Source organism: Camponotus vicinus, unplaced genomic scaffold (genome assembly GCF_025532165.1).
Source record: "Camponotus vicinus isolate PSW18456_S1 unplaced genomic scaffold, iyCamVici1.0 SCAF_1, whole genome shotgun sequence".
Lineage (NCBI taxonomy): Eukaryota > Metazoa > Arthropoda > Insecta > Hymenoptera > Formicidae > Camponotus > Camponotus vicinus.
Genome location: NW_028141945.1, coordinates 5,038,814 through 5,059,664, shown reverse-complemented (window position 1 = coordinate 5,059,664; position 20,851 = coordinate 5,038,814). Strand labels below are relative to the sequence as shown.

The 20,851-nt window shown below is 38.8% G+C and overlaps 1 protein-coding gene across 1 annotated transcript in view; it reads left to right on the top strand.

The window, feature by feature from the left end:
- Positions 1–20,851, top strand: part of Sema5c (Semaphorin 5c) — a 99,273-nt gene that overhangs the window by 55,276 nt on the left and 23,146 nt on the right. The window contains exon 3 of the mRNA XM_083094903.1: positions 19,792–19,888. Within this exon, the coding sequence (XP_082951029.1) occupies positions 19,792–19,888 (97 nt within the window). The remainder of the gene's footprint in view (positions 1–19,791; positions 19,889–20,851) is intronic.

Below are 20,851 nucleotides of genomic sequence, written 5' to 3'. Positions count from 1 at the left end.
ATTGTCGAAACTCTCTTTCGAGAAAAGAGGTCTTCGTATCTAATAATATTCACCGAATATAAAATACGCAGCCGGAAGAAACTTACGAGCAAAGTACATGTCGAGACATATACAGATTGCCACAATTATCTTCCATAATAGATCATATGTCTCTCGATTTCGCAATATTGCTTTTTGATCCGCAAATTATCCTATCATAATGTCGTAATGTTAACTCGAATATGCGGTGATTTCCTTCCAAATGCAATCGTGAAATCGTGGAAATATTCAATCATACACATATGCCATGATATTAAATGTATCTATAAAAATTTTTATGATACTATAAATCCGCTTTATGGTATTTTAAATGGGCTCGAATACAAACATCATGCTTTCCTTCTCTCTCTCTCGTTTGAGACATGTATTTATATAGCTCAGTTCTAAACTTCAGAGCGATCGTTCATGTAATTTTGCATGTAGAAAGGTAATGCCAGATTACTTATGAGAGAATGAATATAATAAATGAGCAGCGCAAATGCGAATATCCGCTGTTAAAATTGAGAAAGTGTGTACGTGAACACACTAGAGCGCTGATTAGGGTATTTGATGCTCGTTCGGTTCTTTCACTAGATAGCATATCGATAAAATCTTTTTAATAGAATTAATTTCGCTGTTTGTTCGCTCGAGTGTATTAACGAATAATACCTCGATTCGCTAAACGCAATTTACGCAGGTTTTTGCGAAGCTTACGCGGCACGGATTCATCGCCGCGGGTAGTAAAATCGATTGCAAAATTGTTGCGATTACGTGCTCGCGATGCAGAGAGAAGAGATAAGCGGAGGTTTACCGTAATTACGCTTGCGGCGTGTCAACGCGAACAGACGCACGCATTCGTGATGCATTCTTTCGGATTTTGACGGACTTGACGTGAAAAAATACATGAAGGAGCAACCTGCGGCAATTAAGATGCTTATACAACTGCCATTTCCGCGAACGAACCAACGATCATAATTCGCGAATGCTGTGAATGTGAATTAAGAGGAGAGTCGCATTGCGTTGCATCGTCAAGCATTAAAGAGAAATCCTGAATGCGGGTAAATTTATATTATATTTTTTTCTAAACGAAGAATGTTACATCGTATCTTCACAATTGATGTATATATTTACACTTAATAAGATATATGCAATATTTTATCGCTTATAGAAACAGGAAAATTGTTATTTAGATGAATAAAAACACATATAAATATCAAATTATATTTTATTACTGTTATTTTATGCTTTAATATCGCAAAAATACTACACATACTTCTCGACAATATTTTTTTTTAAGTTATTATTGATATTTGATGCCAGCTTGCAAATATTCCCACAATTATTTTTGATTAATAAATCTTATTTTTTGGACACTTTTATCAAGATTATCCCACAATTCTATCAGATTAAGATCCGATAGTTGAAAGCAGACTTTTATTTTAAAGGATCAAAAACTTAATATTTCTGTAATTATTTTTGCTATAATTTTTTTATTCTTACGGTATTTTAAAGCATAAAATAATAATAAAATATAAAATATAAGTTGATAAACATGTTGATTTATATATGTATGTTTTTCATTAAAGTAACAACTTCCTTGTTTCTCTAAGGGATGCAATATATACGTATATTTATATATGCGAATATTATAGGTGCAACGTGAATTTATAGCAGAATAGAAACGCATAATTTGCTCTATGAACTATTCTATTGAAAAGCAATACAACATCGGCGGTAACTGATGGATAAAACGGGCTGCACGTGATAGAACGCGCGTAGATTTCCTATTAAATCGTGGGAATCGAAAGCATCATCGACGACGGTATCGACGCCGGCGTTCCGTACAAGAAAGCGGACTGAAAGCGCGACAAGCAAAGCGCGCACGCAAACGCGCGAGCGGCTATAATATATTAACCAGGTTTTTATTTAATTACCGGCCTGTCATGGCATCATTACGCTCCTTAATAACTTCATCTCCGACGGGTTTCGAGTTAATACCAGACGCGCGATTGCAGCCGCGTTTCCTCGCAATCTAGAAAAAAGGAAACGGAGAGATGAAGAGGGCATACAACAGAAATATTACTTCAGCTTAGCACGGATATTAAAAATTTACGCACACACGTTAAACATAATGGTTACGTTCGCGCTGCGATTTTCAAGCTTCAAGTCCGCACTTGAATCTTCTCAATTATCCTAGTATTCATGTGAGATAGTGATTAATATTTTCACTATATGTATGTTGGAATTACATTTGTGTATGTAATCAGTGAAAATAGAAACATTTTTACATTGAATTGTGGAATGGTTTATCACGAAAAATTCACTTTTGTCCCTAAATCATTGAATTTAAATCATTCAATTTAATTTTTATTTTATTGCATTCATCATCTTCCCGATTCAGCGTTCAAATTGGAAGCTGACATCAGGAATTCAAATTTAAAAGAATTAAAGATTGTCTCTTATTTTCTTTTCCATTTCTGTGAAGAATGGCCAGATCACAGACTGGTTGACTTATTATCCCTAAATCATCGAATTTAAATCATTCAATTTGATTTTTATTTTATTTCATTCATCATTTTCCCACTTCAATGTGCAAATTGGAAGTTGACACCAGGAATTCAAATTTAAAAGAACCAAAGATTCTTCCTTATTTTCTTTTCCATTTCTGTAAAGAATGGACAGACTACAGACTGGCTGACTTATTATCCCTAAATCATCGAATTTAAATCATGCAATTTGATTTTTATTTTATTTCATTCATCATTTTCCCACTTCAATGTGCAAATTGGAAGTTGACACCAGGAATTCAAATTTAAAAGAACCAAAGATTCTTCCTTATTTTCTTTTCCATTTCTGTAAAGAATGGACAGACTACAGACTGGCTGACTTATTATCCCTAAATCATCGAATTTAAATCATTCAATTTGATTTTTATTTTATTTCATTCATTATTTTCCCGATTCAACGTGCAAATTGAAGATTGACACCAGGAATTCAAATGAAAAAGAACTAAAGATTCTCCCTTATTTTGTTTTCTGTCAAGAATGGCCAGACCACAGACTGACTGACTTATCTCGAAAATACAACGCTATAAACTTTTCTCACGAATTGATAGCGTCACGATCTTTGCGAAGCCGCGCGCTCGTAAAATTAACGAGCGTTCCATTTATTGCTTTAGGCGAGCATATTTTTCGTTTACTCTTACCCGTATGCGAGTTCTTGCTCTCGTTCCCCTTCGATTTTTCCAGCAGCGGGCGACATTACCGCGCGTTACATTTTCTTGCGTTCGCGATGGATATCCGTAAAAGAGGAGATGTTACGCGTCGGAAGTAAAACTACCGCAATGGTTGTAAGAAGTTCAAAGTTGTTTTTACACGTGAAACATTTAGACGTTATAATCACGGTGGAATTTTTCAATGAAAAAATTTTTTAAAGATGAAATACGTGTCTCTGGATGAATGATACATTGTAAAAATATCTATGACTCGATATGCAATAATTTATTATTATTGTAATTATTATAGATCTCTCTCACAGAGAGATAAAAAGAAGACTCTCGATAGGAATAAAAACTAAAAAGTAATCTTTTTCGTTAAACATGGCTGCAAACGCGAGACGATACATACTTTTTTCCCGCTAATTTTCGCTTTCTCTCCATAAACGACTCGGTGGCGAGTATAAAGCTTTTTGCGATCGAGTACAGTCTTTTTCCCTTTGGTAGTCTTGCGTAGCGTTTAATCGATCGATCCGATAAATGATCATCGCGATACATGTTGACCCGTCGACTTCTTACATCTCGTAAATAATTACAACGCCTTTTCGCGATTCGACAACCGCGAGATCGATCGATCAGCGAAGAGTATCCTGGGATTCTTAGGATTTAGTGGTTTAACGAGTTCAACGCCGCTAATGAACAAGCGCGCTCGCTTGAAAAAATACCGAGACTCGTTGCGCATAAACACATTCATCACGTTTTCATGGGGGAACCGGCGTGTACCGCCGACAACTTGAGCATTTATCTGCCAATCTGCGTGCTTCGGGCGTAAACCAGTAGAGACTGTCCCGTGCTTTATTACTACGTACATAAATCTCCGAGCTATTTTCAGCCAGCCGCGATCTATCTTTGGATCAATTTCTGATCAGTACCGCGTGCACAGAAAGAGAGAGAGAGAGAGAGAGAGAATGTCAACGCTATATTTATATTGAAATTTTCATATCGAGGTGGCGCCTAGCGAGTAGCGATTTTTCTTTCCATCACGAATACGCAAATTTTCTGTCGCTGAATAACCTGCTGAGATATTACGCGGACTACGTTAATATTTATCGGGGTCTTTAACTTATTGAGAAACGTCATTTTGATATAATTACACACAGTAGAAAGTTGATGGAATCCCGCGCGGAATAAATCATCCATTTTTATGATCTGGAATGATTTCTATGATTTTTATCGAAAACGAAAATTGTTGTTAATTAAAAGTGTTTATTACCCGGCTTTGAATATTATGTGGAACAAATATTACACGTGCTCTTGTGAAACTGTACAATTAGAAAATTTATCAATTTTTGACGAAAATTATAAAAAATTATTTTAAATTATATGTTTTATAAATTTAATTCTAATAATGTAATTTTTGATACGAAAGTATAAAATTTCGTTATTGATATTAAAAACTTGGTCAGATACTTGTCATTCTTTAGCAACCGTCCTTAATCTTCAAAATTCAACGACGGAGGTGTCGCAGACTTTGAAGCGACCGACTTTGCTGTAACCAATTACGCCACTTAATTAATCGCCATGCGTAATCTGGTTCTCAGCTTGTCCACTCGACGGAGTAAGCTGAAACGTGTTAAGTATGTTCGTTTTCACGCTGAGTGGATTGCTTAGGCAGATAAGGCGGCAAATTTGCGAGCGGTTATGTTATCCGGGCATATAAATGCTAATAAATCTCTGGCTTGTATATTAATTTGTAATTATACTAAACTTCATGTGACACGTTATAATAACACACGATGTAAAATATATTCTAATCTAGATCAAAGGTCGGGCGTGAAAAATTTCTGACCAGTTGCGAATGTGACGCTAATCATTTCCGATCTTAGTGTTAATTAGCGAACCTTCAATGCGTCTTGATAAACGTCTCTGGCGCTACCTCATTTTTCTTTTCGCATAATATAATGTATTATAACATGGAATCTATAATAATGCAGGAAAGTCGTATATTATACGATGATTTCTACATTTATGGACCGCGGATGACGAGCTTCCTTTTACGTCTCCAGGAGGAAGACGCGCTTCCTCCGTTTGGATACCTGTCCACCGTCGTGTCGTACCATTTTCCACGTCGGTAAAGCAACGGGGTAAGGTTCGAATGGTCTAACACGTTTACGAGCTGGATGGCAACCGGTGGTTTTCTTTAAAGTAAAGAAGCCGCGCACGCTACCTACGCGCAAGAACAAGCCGCGTACGTGCGATGCATTCTTTGGGCGAGCACGCAAAGAGAGGTCGAAGACCCCCGCTGTTCCTGGCAAACTCCGCGTCGCACTTGAGTTTCGACTGTCACATCAAACGCGACACTGATTTTTACATTCAAAATATACCGCCTATGATTCGAAGATATTAAAAATTCGGAGCTCCGAGAATAAAAGCGTTTCAATTGGCGAATAATTTTCGACTGCGTAAAAATCATTTTAAGCGACATACTTGAAATGAATTATTTTAAAAATTAAATCGAAATTGGCATATAAGAGCCACAGCGCAGTAGTTGGAGCGCAGAGAAGAAATAACACGTCCTTCTTTTTTAATATTAGTTTATTATAAAAGTTTGAGTTTTGTCCTTCTTTTTTAATATTAGTTTTTAATATTAGTTTATTACAAAACTCAAACTTGTAATAAACTAATATTAAGAAGGAAATGTTATTTCTTCTCTGTGCTCCAACTATCGTGCTGTGGCTCTTATGTGTCAATTTTGATTTAATTTTTAACTATTTGAGCCAAATCCCTAATTATTAAAATGAATTATTTTTTTACAATTTATCATTTTCCTTTTTTTTTTTTTTTTATTATTTGTGACAGTAATGATTCTTTTCTTTCTGCAGCAGTCTTGAAATAAAATGCTTTATGTGCGATTTGTTTTCAAAGTTTTACAATATCTTTCAGATTCAGATTTTTCGTTTATTTTATTGAATTGCTAGACGAAAATTTTTCATAATTATAAAAAACCATAGATATTTCGTAAAGAAATATTTATGCATGATTATGATGCGTGCGCCATAACTGACGACTGCGTGTCGAGACGCGCTATTAACAGATCACCGCAATTAAGTTTACGACGCGGATTATTGATTTAAAAGCGTGCCGACTTGTATCTCAGAAATGTCTGCGTTTTTAGAGCGAAAGCCCTTCGCGACGAAGGGAGCGAAACGCGAGGTATCCGCGAATAATGCATCGATGAAGTTCGTTCTTGCATAGACGATACGAGAATCCAGCTTGAATCTGACAGAATGGAATGCTGCGACGACGTCTGGAGTCGACATAAAAACGATCACCAGGAACTCCTCTCGCAGCGATTCGAACTGTAGGAAGAAAGTTATGGAACGTTAATTATTGCAGGATTACAAGCGATCGATGAAGATTTAATAGTATTATTTGAAAAACTATTTTTTTTTTTTAAGAACACGAAGAGATCGAGATATAAAAGCGATTCTAGAATCTACGCATTATTAATCTTTGACTAATAATAATATAATTAATTAACGCATATTAATCTTCGTTCCTCGATTTTATATTTCGATCTATTCTCTTCCTTCAATAGCCTCCAAAAAGATCAAATCTCTTCAATTACGACGACTTGTTGCGATAAGAATTACGATTCGCAGGATTGTCTTGTTAAGCCGCGAAATTAAGACCGAGGAAATGCGACTTGAGCCGCCTTCGAAGAGTTGGCTGCGAATCGCAGAAAAACATAAAGCTGAAAGACTGATCGATACGCTCTCCATCGCGGAGACTTTTGCCGCTTCTGGCGATCTGCACGCGGACAAGAAACATTCCGCGGTTTAATCCTGAGAATTATATGGGGAACCCTTGACCGCGTCGAGTCCCACGAGAACATATGACGGTAAAGGCGCCCATTAGCGTCACGAACTGTCAGAATAACGAAAATTTTCAGGGTTTATGGCGGGCAAGTGTATCGAAACCCCACCCATTAAATGCTCTTTTCGAAACAAAATTTTAAAACCCAATTAAAAACATTCTCTCTTTTCCTTTCTGGAGTAATGATTATGATATGCGAGCGATCACTTAATAAATTTGATAAATATCTCGCGAACAGCGAATCAACCTTGCGTGTCATCCATCTTCGCCATCGAGGATAAGTGTCGCGAACACCGAAAAACGTTTCCGAGCGTTCTGTGGAGAGGATTAATGTGGATCGCGCAAAAAGATAAGGATATCTTTCCCACGTAGCGGAAATCTCTCTTCCTTACTGAGGAGAAGAACCTTCGGTTTACGCTTTTCAAAGTTAAAGTGAAAAGATCGCAGCGGGAGAAATAATTTCTCGCGAACCGCGATCGCGCGGGTGACGCGGGTTCCGTGAAAGGCGTCCATTAGCGTCACGCATCTTCGGGATATGAAGGAGAAGACGAAGGACGGGAAGAGAGGAAGGAGAGCGGCCACCGGGAGCAACACATCACGCAATGCGTAGCGGCCCATTAAAAAAGGAATAAAAAAATCAAAAAGAAAAAACAACCGAGGAAGAGAGAGATCGAAGGAGGGGTAAGAGATGCCACCGGAGGTGGCAGATTTCGTCCATAATTACAATGTCGCGAGCGAGATCTCGCAACTCTCCGGCATCCTGACGATCGAGGCACAATGAGATCGCGGGACGACGCCCGCTTATAAATATGCGAATGCGTCCTCTTCTCGAGGGGTTCATTTTGTCAGTCGCACGTACACCTATCACCGGTGACCTTCCATCGGTCGACGGCGGAGATGGCGGAGATCGGCGAAACGACAGCGGCATAAAGATGAATGAAATTTACGACCGCTCGTCTTGGCCGAGTCTTTGGAATTTTTCAAAGGAGTTATCGCGGTGCAATTTCTTTGTACGATTTCGCGGTTCGTCTCATCGCTCGACGACCAACGTAAAATGAAAGAGGTGTAATAATACCTACCAAAGTGTCTTCCTCTCCTCTTAAAGGCGTCGCTGAGGCGCGTCGTGCCGGAATACGATTCGGAGTTTCTCTCGTCGTTCCAGAATCACGGAGTTACGAATCGGTCAATGATCCCCGGAGCGATCGACGAGAACGCGTTGCTCCACGTACACGCTTCTTCTTATCTAACTCGCTGGTTCCGCAAACGAGTCCACGGTGCTCATCGACTTTCCGCTTTTTCTCCTTGCGTCCTTCATCCTCATTCTCGATCGTGTCTCTCTTTCCTCCCTCTCTCCGTCGCAGCTGCAGTTATTGCAATCGTCGTCGTCGTCATCGTCGTCGCCGCTCTGTCGTTGCCTCTTTCTTATTCTCGGCAAAGCCACCGCGCTCACGTTCCGAGAAACCGGACCGCATTTTCATCGGCGATCTGGTGCACAATGAGAGGGACCCTCATCCCTCTCACCGCGATCGAAGATCGCCGATTCCGATCGTAAAGTCGGCGAGGAGCCTCGTTTTTACTTCGGCTAGGCTCGTTACTCTCGCATTGCGTGGAAAAATGTCGATTGGATTTTCAACCGGTGAAATATAAAAATTGCAAAGATCACGAGATACACGTAAACGACGATTTTTAGCGATATACAGCGTGCTTCATCATACACGAAAAAAAAGATGAAAAACACGTAGACCTGTCAGACCTGTGAAGTGGGTTTAACATTGATTCATGTTATTTATTTTTAGACGAAAATTTTTTTAGCATATTAATTACTATTTTTAGTATATTATAATTTTCATTATAGGTCAAGTAGAATAATATAATAATTATCGTTAATCTTAGATTTTAGAGTACAATTTCGGTGCAGATGGAATTTGATAATCTTTTAAACTGTATAATTTAATTACAATTAGTTGGTTTCAATTAACAACTTGAATCTGTTCTCGAGATCTTTCCTGTACAGATATACATGAGAAAATGTATGTTTGTTTAACCTGTAACACTGGTTGTGTTCGCGTTGCTGTATTGAAACACCGGAAACAGGCTATTTACGTGGCACGCACGTTTCACGCTCTCTGACGCGGTGCATTTTTTCTCCTCGCAATTATGCGAGAATATACCCGGCGACTTAATTCAGAACACTATGTGCAAGTCGATAGACCGTTTCTCTAGTTGATTTCTTTCGCCCTGTCTTTTGCATCTTTTCCTTTCTTCTTTTTTCGCAAAAATAAGCGAATAGTAGCTTCATTACTTGGCCATCAATCTTTTGTCTCTCCTCTCTCTCTCTTTCTTCCCTCCCTCGTTCTTTCTTCTTTTATGTTCCTTTGCTCAGGATGGATGATAGGGAGGGAAAGTCGTGGAAGGAGAGGAAGGAGATGGAAGATACCGGAGGGGCCTTCGAGATCAGGTTATGCTAACTGGGCCTCCCTCGTCCCACACGTACTCTCTTATAAGCATATAGACCACTTCGACAAACGTGCGTGTAGTTTTCTTCGTGTACGTATATCGCACACATACGTCCGCGCAGCGTAGTACGTGGAAAAATGCGTGGAGTCGCTTTTGCGGAATCGATTCTCCGCGAAAAGAAGACAACGACGAAGAAAAGGCAGGCGAGGTAGAAGGACGACGCGATACACGGGCAGCTTGGACTATCGCGAGCATATAAGGGTGTCTTGCATCGCGAATGCACTCGCGCATGATGCCTTCGTGTGTGCGAGTGCGTCGAGAAAGAGAGCGAGGTTGCGAGGAGAGACGAGGGACTAGTCGCACACCGGTTGCGCAGGCGATGCACTCTACGCAAGATGCGTTCTACGATGCGTTAGTCTCTCCGGCCTTACCTCCCGATTGCGTCCTGACGAGCGGCTCTCTGAATCGCAAATCGCGATATCGAGCAATCTCGAAGGCCGCAGCGGGATAATTGAAGTCCCGTCGAAGGCGGCGGTGGGAGGGGAATTTTCTCAAGAGCCAAGAGAAATTTGCGACTCGAGGATCCGACTACAGTTAGGCGCGTAAAATCACTTACGAGTAATGTCGTAAAATACGACGATGGATTTAAGGAAAATGTGCATCGTAATGGCAAACGAAGTTTTAAGCGAGGAATATGTGAGACGAGAACGTCAGCGAAACAACGCTGACAAAAATAAAAGTACCCTCTCTCCGAGGACTTTTAAGTTTCTTTCACGATAGTATCTGAAAATTTAATGGGAGCACTTGGAAAAGAAGCATTAGGCAAAGATATTAAAGAGAAAAATTTTGCCTATGCTGAAAGTTTTTAAGTGTTACTCGTTTGACAGGAGCGAAAAAGATAGACAAAGCGAGAAGAGCGAAAGTATGCGCTTTTCCTTCCTTATCGTAGTACGATTTTATCAAGAGGATGGAATTCGAAAGGCCTTAGAGAGCCATTAGTTTTTCATTGGCGCTAAACGTGCGAACTTTTACGAACCTATACCTTGCTTCGAGATTTATATTTTATATCTAATGCGAGATTAAGTTCCCTCGAGTCTCTAAATACTCCGTGTTTACGCGATTAATAACTGACTCGATCATTTCCAATACGACAAGCACATCTTTTACGATGTCTTGAAACGCGGATTAGCTACATCACGAGGCGGAACTTAATATTTTGTTATGCAAAAATCAACTACTTCGTCTGTCTGTATGATGCTTCAGATTTCACGGAGGCTCAAACAGTCGAATATTCGTTGGCCTTCGTTGTTTTTCTAGATAGATGAGTCACAGATGAGAGATCAGCTGCCATAACGTGCATCGCTTTAAGAAGAGATTAAAGGGAGATAACGTTTCTTACGCGTGTTATTCGCATTTTTAGCAACGCGACGCAACCTTGAATTCTTGAATATAAAAGAATCAGCGGATTTAGATTACCATGAAAATAATCTCAAAGATCAAGAACGTCCAAGCATTTTTTGTTTCTTCTATTCATATCATTTTATTTATGATTTTTTTATTTTAATAAAGTAAATTCTCTTAATATGGAAGACTTAAAATAAAGTATTAATATTTTGTATTCAAAATGTTGAAGCATAGACACACAGACAAAAAGTAATATTTGATGATTGAGTGATATTTATAATGGTTTCTTTATTCGGAATATTTTTAAAATGAAATTTTCAGTCATAAAACTCTCTTTTTCTCCCTACGCGCTGATTTAAATTATATTTTAAATTTAAAAAATATTCTTTTGACGAAAGAGAGAGAAAAAGATTGTATAATAAAATCGGCATACATTTTCAGCACATTACCTCTCAGATAAGAGAACTTGTCTTATTAAAGATAAAATTTACGATATTTCAGCAAATTATGCAGAACGTGACTCATGATTTAAATCAGAAATAAGGACATCAAGGAAAAAATTATCGCTTGAGAAAGATTCCCTTTTTTATCCGTCATATTTCGAGATTAAGAAAAGAACTTTTTACGCGACAGAAGATTGCGTAATAATTCTCGGTACGTTATGTTATAAACAAAAACTTGCCTTATTAAGGCCAAAGTTTGCGCGGAGTCTCGGCAAATTATGGTAGAAAACGTGACAAAGTTTTGGCAGAAATTGAAGGATATTGAAGAAATTATCGTTTGAGGAAAATTTCATTGGACCGCTTCGGATACGCGGAAGCGTCCTCTTAGAAAGTATCCGGCACGTCGAAAGGACGATATCTTCTCTGGCGAGGACGATCTCGCGATTCGCTTTTCTCGCGCTGCCGGAGATTGAGTCGTATTGGACGGACGGGAAATTCAGACGTGATACGATTATCCCGGATATTGAACGTAGCGAAACGTGCACTTTGGCATGCACACGTGACGTGCAGCGAAAATTCCAGCCCCATAATGTGGAATTTTTCGTTATGAGCTCGGTCGCGATGCCTCTCGGTTCTCTTATTACACCGACCCCGCTCATATTCTTACGTTATATTCTTCATATTTCAGTAAATATGACAACGCGAAAATTTGAGAGTCGCGCCTTAAAAGTGCAGAAGCCACAGGAGATAGAAGTCTAATAATTATCTAATGACTTGATTATATCAAAAATGGAATTTTGATCAAATTTGAAGAATCAATCTATCGGAGCAACATCTTATACAGTGTCAAGCTTATATCCCACATTTGTAATAATAATTCTCATTCTCCCGAGAAAGGAAAATGAATTCCACGAAACGAATTCTCTGTTCTTCGTAAAGACGTCGCGTTATAAACGCGGAGACATAAGAAACCGAAAAAGTAAAAGTGCAGAAGCCAAGGGAGGTAGAAGTCTAATAGCTATCTAATAACTTGATTATGTCAAAAATGGAATTTTGATCAAATTTGAAGAATCAATCTATCGGAGCAACATCTTATACAATGTCAAGCTTATATCCCACATTTGTAATAATAATTCTCATTCTCCCGAGAAAGGAAAATGAATTCCACGAAACGAATTCTCTGTCCTTTGTAAAGACGTCGCGTTATAAACGCGGAGACATAAGAAACCGAAAAAGTAAAAGTGCAGAAGCCAAGGGAGGTAGAAGTCTAATAGCTATCTAATAAGTTGATTATGTCAAAAATTGAATTTTGATCAAATTTGAAGAATCAATCTATCGGAGCAACATCTTATACAGTGTCAAGCTTATATCCCACATTTGTAATAATAATTCTCATTCTCCCGAGAAAGGAAAATGAATTCCACGAAACGAATTCTCTGTCCTTCGTAAAGACGTCGCGTTATAAACGCGGAGACATAAGGAACCGAAAAAGTAAAAGTGCAGAAGCCAAGGGAGGTAGAAGTCTAATAGCTATCTAATAACTTGATTATGTTAAAAATGGAATTTTGATCAAATTTGAAGAATCAATCTATCGGAGCAACATCTTATACAGTGTCAAGCTTATATCCCACATTTGTAATAATAATTCTCATTCTCCCGAGAAAGGAAAATGAATTCCACGAAACGAATTCTCTGTTCTTCGTAAAGACGTCGCGTTATAAACGCGGAGACATAAGAAACCGAAGAAGTAAAAGTGCAGAAGCCAAGGGAGGTAGAAGTCTAATAGCTATCTAATGACTTGATTATGTCAAAAATGGAATTTTGATCAAATTTGAAGAATCAATCTATCGGAGCAACATCTTATACAGTGTCAAGCTTATACCTCGCATGTACGATTTGTAATAATAATTCTCATTCTCCCGAGAAATGAAAATAAATTCCACGAAACGAATTCTCTCTCTTCATAAAGACATCGCGTTATAAACGCAGAGACATAAGAAACCGAAAAAGTAAAAGTGCAGAAGCCAAGGGAGGTAGAAGTCTAATAGCTATCTAATTACTTGATTATGTCAAAAATGGAATTTTGATCGAATTTGAAGAATCAATCTATCGGAGCAACATTTTGATCGCGAATTTGAAGAATCAATCTATCGAAGCAACATCTTATACAGTGATGTCAAGCTTATATCCCATATTTGTAATAATAATTCTCATTCTCTCGAGAAAGGAAAATAAATTCCACGAAACGAATTCTCTGTCCTTCGTAAAAGACGTCGCGTTATAAACGCGGAGACATAAGGAACCGACGTGTGGCGGCTCGAGTAAACAGCCGTCGCGTCTTATCTGCGCGCGATTAAGAGAGGTATATCTCCGGTGAGGAGATAAACGTGAAACGTGCACGTACGTTAGGTACACGCACGTACGACAGCGTGCGTCGGGCTTCTCTTCGTGGAACGCATCGTTCTCGTCGTGTCGTCCTCGTACGCGTGTGTACATAATGCCATAATTAGAACTCACTTACGCGCGCTATCACCCGAGATCGTTCCCGCCCCGAAATTATACGAGGTAAAACGGATGCAACCGCGATTGCAGCGGGCAACGGTTTTCCAGGTTGTCGCAATTTCGCGACGATAGCGGCGATATCGCGATATCGGCCGATTTTTACGAGCGCGAACGAGACGACCGTAAATTTCAGCACCTCGCTTCGTTAATCATCTAATTTATTGCGGATGATCGTAAAATCGCTCGCAGCTCGTTCGCGACTAAATGGGATACACGCGGCCTCCTGTCGCCTACAGAGGATCCGTTACGATCGCTCGTAATACATGCTCGCTCGAGTTTTCGAAGAGTTTCCGACGAGAGGAATATCTTCTCTTTTCCCCGCAAGAGAGAAAAAAATAAAAGATGGAAAGTTTCCGTCTCTTTTTTTTTTCTTTCCTCTCTAGCTATCTCTTTTTTTTCGTCGCGACACGCTTCATTCGCCCGGCACGGTCGAGCTTTACGATTTACGCGCGATTTCACATTTTACCGCCTCCTCGCGACCAATTTCGAAAATTATCGGTTCCCCGCGAAACCACCCACGTGTTGCTCCGCCGGCGTGAACGCGAGAGAAAAAAATCCGCGAGGTAGAGGAAGCAGAAGAGAGAAGACGGACGATGAAGAGGGGGGAGGACGGGAGGAGTTTGAGAAGGTGTACGGTTGCACACGCGAAAGCATTATGCAAGATCGGGGACCGTCGACGCGTCCTTATTTGCAGAGGGCAATTTTGCAGAGGGTATCCGAGCGAGAGAGAGAAAAAAAAGAAAGATGACGAGAGAGGGCGGGGATGAAAGGGGCAGAAGGGGCAAATTGACGGGGATTATCGCGGGACAAAGTCGAGCCACCCACGTGGTCGCGGCCAAGTGCGGTTAAACGGCCACGTGGATAATGGGACGAGACGGAGCTCGCATCGCGTGGCGATCATTGATAATGCACACGCGATGATTGTTCGCGACGCGACCATCTCCACCTACGTCGCGCCGTCCCTTAAATCGCGACGGAGATTCTCGAGAGACCAGATGTACGTATTAACATTAAGGGTACCCTCTAGGGGTACCATAAATTTCGCGAGACTTCTGGCAAAGGGCGAGGTCTTCTATACAATCTCATTTAAGGAGATTCATTAAAATTAAGAGATTTATTAAGGAGTGATTCTTCGCGACGCGCGCGATCCATCTGCGTCATCCAAATTGTTCTCTTGTAAAAGGGACTCGGCAGTCAGTGGACTGGCTATATTAATCCTTTAGGTATCATAAATTTTTTTAAGCTTTTGATACGGTGGAATTCCTACGTACATGATCTCGTTTAAAAAAGTTTTTTTTTTTTAATTGGAATTGAAAGATTGTACTGCAATTAATATTGTAATAAAAGATTCAAAATAAAACTTTGCACATATTTTACATCAGTGTATTTTATTATAATATTATAATTTTATTAGTATATATTTTATTATAATATTAATTGTAGCAACATGCTATGAGATTTGAAAAATCCTACACTATCTCTATTGCATAAATTTATATAAATCTTTGTAATATAAAAAGAGAATTAATTGTGGATTATTATTAAGTTAAATATTATTAATTTATTTATATTATATTTTTCATTGGCTACTGGACAATAAAAATCACTTTTTACCGTTAAGATATAGATTTTTCCTTCAATTAATTATCTTAAATTTATGAATGGTGAAAATTCATTATTCTACAGAATAAAAGAAGGTCAATAATATTTGGTATCTTCGTTGGAAGATGTTAAAAATAACACGTGGCACTTTGCATTGTTGTTTCACGAACATTGAACTTTTCATTTATCTAATCTTCTCGGCTCATTACGCGCAGCAGGCGCAATCGATTTGTCCGGCATTATGGTTTATAAAAAGGTCATCTCGCTGACGTAAGTTGTATCGGAGCTAAATAACGGCTTAGACGGCTGGGCGACGAGCCAACTCGGACGCCAACAGGAACGTACAACGACTGCGAACGCAATTAAGAGATCGCGTATCGATAAAGACTACGAGGGCCAATTAATATTAATATTCCGCCAATCAGCCGAAGCTCGCTCATCGACGTTATAACGGTGTTGCGTTCCTTCCATCGTTCAACTTCTCATCCGACCACCCAGGCCTCACCGAAACGATCGATCTTACGCGGACGCACATTCGGATTTAGACAAACAGATAAGTTTATTTGGAGATCAGAGACTGAAGCGTACGGGACACGTCGACGCACATTCGACGATCGACAGAAGAAACCTCGGTGAAATCTCCGAAATTTTTTAAGGCACTTACGTCTCTCTTGTATGATAACGCTCGGCGAGGATGCTGATATTTCTTCCCTTTGAAGTCGACGTACGTCAACGTACGTTAATACGACGCGTGACTCGTCTTTGATCTTTGACCGAGTAAATAATTAAATGCATCGAGGATGCACGAAATTGTATACGTGCTCCACGAGGAGCCTCTTTTATGCAAAAGCGGTCTCTTCTTCCAACCGCGAAATTAATCAATTTAATTCTGTTTCCAATGAGCGGATTAAATATATTGGCGCTTTAATCCCGCTTGTGCCCCCGTGAAGCACGTGCTATTTCGTAAGAGTTCCAGATCTGCGGGAGATTCCGCCGAAGATCAAGATCCGAGATGACGGAGATTACGCGAGAAATAAAAGTTACGACAAAGCGGCAAACTTGTAAACGATAAATTGCGGGATTTTGATAAAGTTCTCCTCTCCCTAGGAGCGAGGATACGCATTCGCACGCACCCGCGTTCGTATCCTCGCTCCTAGGGAGAGGAGAACTTTATCAAGATCCCGCAATTTATCGTTTACAAGTTTGCCGCTTTGTCGTAACTTATATTTCTCGCGTAATCTCCGTCATCTCGGATCTTGATCTTCGGCGGAATCTCCCGTAGATCTGGGATTAACTCTTACGAAATAGCACGTGCTCCACGGGGGCACAAGCGGCATTAAAGCGCTAATGTATTTAATCCGCTCATTGGAAACAGAATTAAATCGATTAAATAAGGCGTGGCGCTATAGACTTTCGTGCGAACTTCATTAATGATGCGTGAAGTTTTAATTATCATTCAAAGAAAAGGCCAGAGAATGCACAGAATATTACGCGTTCTTAGATGGTTATTATAATCTAAATAAATCTAAGGTTCTGAGGTGCAATAATTATACATTTTTTTATCTCATGTTTTATATTATAATTATTAATAAAAATTATGTTTTTTCACTTCACTTTTGTACTTAATAGTATATACATTTGAGAAATACATACCTACTAAATTTTTTTCATTTTATTAATGGTTGGATTCTGTCCACCATTGTTCCAATGTACGACGCTCCATTACATTGATTTTTATATAGTATTATATTATTTTAATTATATATTTAATTTTAATTATATTATTTTATATTTAATTATATTATTTTATATTTAATTATATTATTTAATTTTAATTATATTATTTTATATTCAATTATATTATTTAATTTTATTCTTTTATTGTTATATCAAGAATGAAATGGTGTTATACCTTTTTGAAAAAACATCTTATACAGTATGAAATTTTATTATCGTTTATTATCACACTTTCGAGAAGATCCTTCGATCTTTTGATGCACTAAAGATTTAATATAGCAATTTCGCTTTGATCGCACGTTGTCGCCGGACGAAGCTTTGTATCGCGGTAATTTAATAAAGAATTGCGTCCTTGCCTGCACACGTGGTGCGTGATTGCGGTGACGAAAGAGAGAGAAAGAGAGAGAGAGAGAGAGTTCGCATAACGTAATTATCCGCATTAACATAGCAAGCCCGGTGGTCCACATTTGCAGTAGCGGTACGTTGGGGATCACTTGAAGGTGGTAGTGGTGGCAGTACTCAAGGTGGTACAAGGTAAGCACGGCACGACACGATCGCTCCATCCTCGCAACGATGTAATTTCGTCTCCCGGAGCTGTATTATTCCCGTCAGCGCGCGGAAGACGGAAAATTGAAAGCGGAGCGAGAACGCTACCTGCTGAAGGATCGCTACAAGTCGCTCTCGGAGAGATCGAGCACGATGTGTTCGCGATAAATGATGAGCATCGAGTAATTGATATTTCTCATCGTTCATCGTTCATTCCGCGACGCCAAGTGATATCCGATCGGGCGGGAGTGTTGCTTTATTTAACGCAACGGATGAATAATGACGCAAAATTGTAACGTTTCGAGTAACATGAATCGCATTCCTCTGGTCTAACTCGAAAATTAATTGTTTCGAATATATATATTGAAGGAAAGTGTGTTTCTATAAGAACATTAAATTTTTCAGACCAATGGAGCGTCAATTTTTTCATTAATTAATAGCTATCAAAAATTGGTGCTATCTTTTAATTCGTCTAATTCGTTCCGTGAGACTATCAAGGAAGCTGTAGGAAGTTGTTACGAGGTCCATTACATTCCATATTACTCATTTACCTGAAAGACTGCATCGTAAAGTCGCGCTTTCGTAAAGATAGATGCACAGGGCGTGGTTAGCGTAAGCGAAAACAGCGTGAGTAGAGAATTAAAGGCGAGAAATGGCAGGAAAGGGACGGAGAAAACAAGGGGAGAGAGCTGTAGAGGAAAGAGGAAGGATCCTCCCGGATCGTTAACCAAAGGAGGAACGCTCGGCATGTTCTTTGCGGCCTTTCCTTCTCTCAGCATCCTCCGTATTTTCGCTTTGCCCTTTGCCTCTCTTCTCTGGCATGAAGATCGAAGGCTGCTTTACGAGGCAGTCTTGTAAGTCGATCGTTACGCCTCGATAGTGCACGTAGTCGAGTGCATGTGTGAGGCGTGTATGGAATATTACGGCGTGACATCGCGGGACATAAAGTTGCTTCTTCCCTATCCGACTCGTGGCGATGCCAAGAAAAAAAGAAAAGAATTTAAAGAAGAATCGAAGTAAATCGTGCTCTACGAGCCGCCAGTCATCGTGCAGGGTGGTCCGCGTTTCGAGGATTCTTTTGCATGTGCTTGACAATGCCCAGAGAATTTCTTGAGGAATGTACATGATCCTATTGCAATCAGGATAATAAGGAATAATTTACTCATTTATTAGCAACTTTATTTTCTGACAATTATTAAATTTTATATCTTAATTTATTATACGCGCTAAAATTCAATGATTGAATGATATATTTTAATATAATTATATAATATTTTAATATAATATATTTTCATATTAAAGTAAAAAAGACTAAATAAAATTTTTTAATAATGTGCGTATCCATATAAATAATATATAAATAAATGATACTTTTACAGAAAACATAATAAATAATTATACTTTATGTTATAAAAATTTATAGTGCCGGCTTGGCATATTATGACTTATGATTTAATACATTCGAGCTTAACTGATGCACAGAGATTCTTCTGGCGGCACCCATATCTAGGCCGTGTTGGCCTAGGCTGAATTACGAGCTGCTACCGGTAAACACACGAAAAAGAAAGCCGCTTTCGACACGCTCGATTCCGTAATTATGACACCTTGTACCGACTTTTCGCACCTGTTCGTGTACCGGTTCTCACCTCCCAAGTTGAGGATTGAAAACCCGTATATATCTATTGTAATTATTTAATAATTTTCCCTTCATCACATTTTGCATAACGATTTTTTGAAATATGCGTTCTATTTAACAAGAAAGAATGAATATTAATGATTTTAATATTGAAACTTGGATAGTCGAAGATGAAAATCTTTAAAATTAAAATATTTCTCAAGGAAAAAATATTCATCTATCTTGGAAGTTTCATCAAACAATAATAACGTCTTTGACTTCACCTAAGTAACTTGTATCTCATTATATTGTTGCAGATTTAGCGGACACCAATATGTTTCGACAAGAAGGAGTCACGACTTATTCTCAACTGCTTTTCGATGTGGCACGGCAGCAAGTCGTTGTTGGTGCACGGTATGTATTTTCGCGTCGCATATTTTTCTTCCATTACCGAGCTAATCCTCTTATGATACTCGTAGCTGCGTGTATTAACATCGTTTAATTTGAAAATATTTGCAAAGCTGTTTTCCTGAGCATAAACGTATCTAGCGATACGAGTTTCTCCAACGCAATCACATTACAACGAATTTAGATAAGTTTTTAAAAATTTCCAAATTTGAATCTCGATATAACAATAATAAACTAACCAACATGCTCCTCGAAAAGTCAGCCTCTTGCAATAAAATCGAAACTGTTATGAAATTACGGATATTAGAAAAACCAAAGTCGCAGATTCAATAGTGGAGTCCAACCAGTCTTCTCGATAATAACGAGTTTTAGAAAGTGTTTCGCAGAGATCAGAATTTAATCAGAAGATATTCTCGGACGACCTACTGCCTTCGATAAATATCACCTCTTCTCGATCGCCTCGAGAAAAAAAATTCGCGCATGATTGTCACATTTTGATACCATAATCGTGATTTTAGATTGACATATCAGAAACTAATGATCGCGTCAATTTTTCTTCTCTAATATTTTATAATTATTAATTATAATTATAATCACATTATATAATTATAATTCTAAGATTTATTTCATTTACATTTAAAATTAGTTTCATCATTGATTAATTTTAACGAAAATTGAACTATTTTGCAACATGAGGAACCGAAATAATAAAGCATAAAATACATATTTAACATCTATATTCTTCTTTAGGGAAAGTTTGACTCGAATCGATGCAAAAGCTTCCATTCGACTGCTCTTTACACGCAAACTTGGAATAAACCGTCAGGGAGCGATGTGGCGAACGGAAATAAAATAGAAGACGAAAGAGAGAAAGAAAATGCAAGCCATTTCGCGCGTTGGTTTAGGACCGCCCTGTTATAGAACGTCGACGTGCTCTTTGACGCGTGACGACGCCATAGATGCAACACG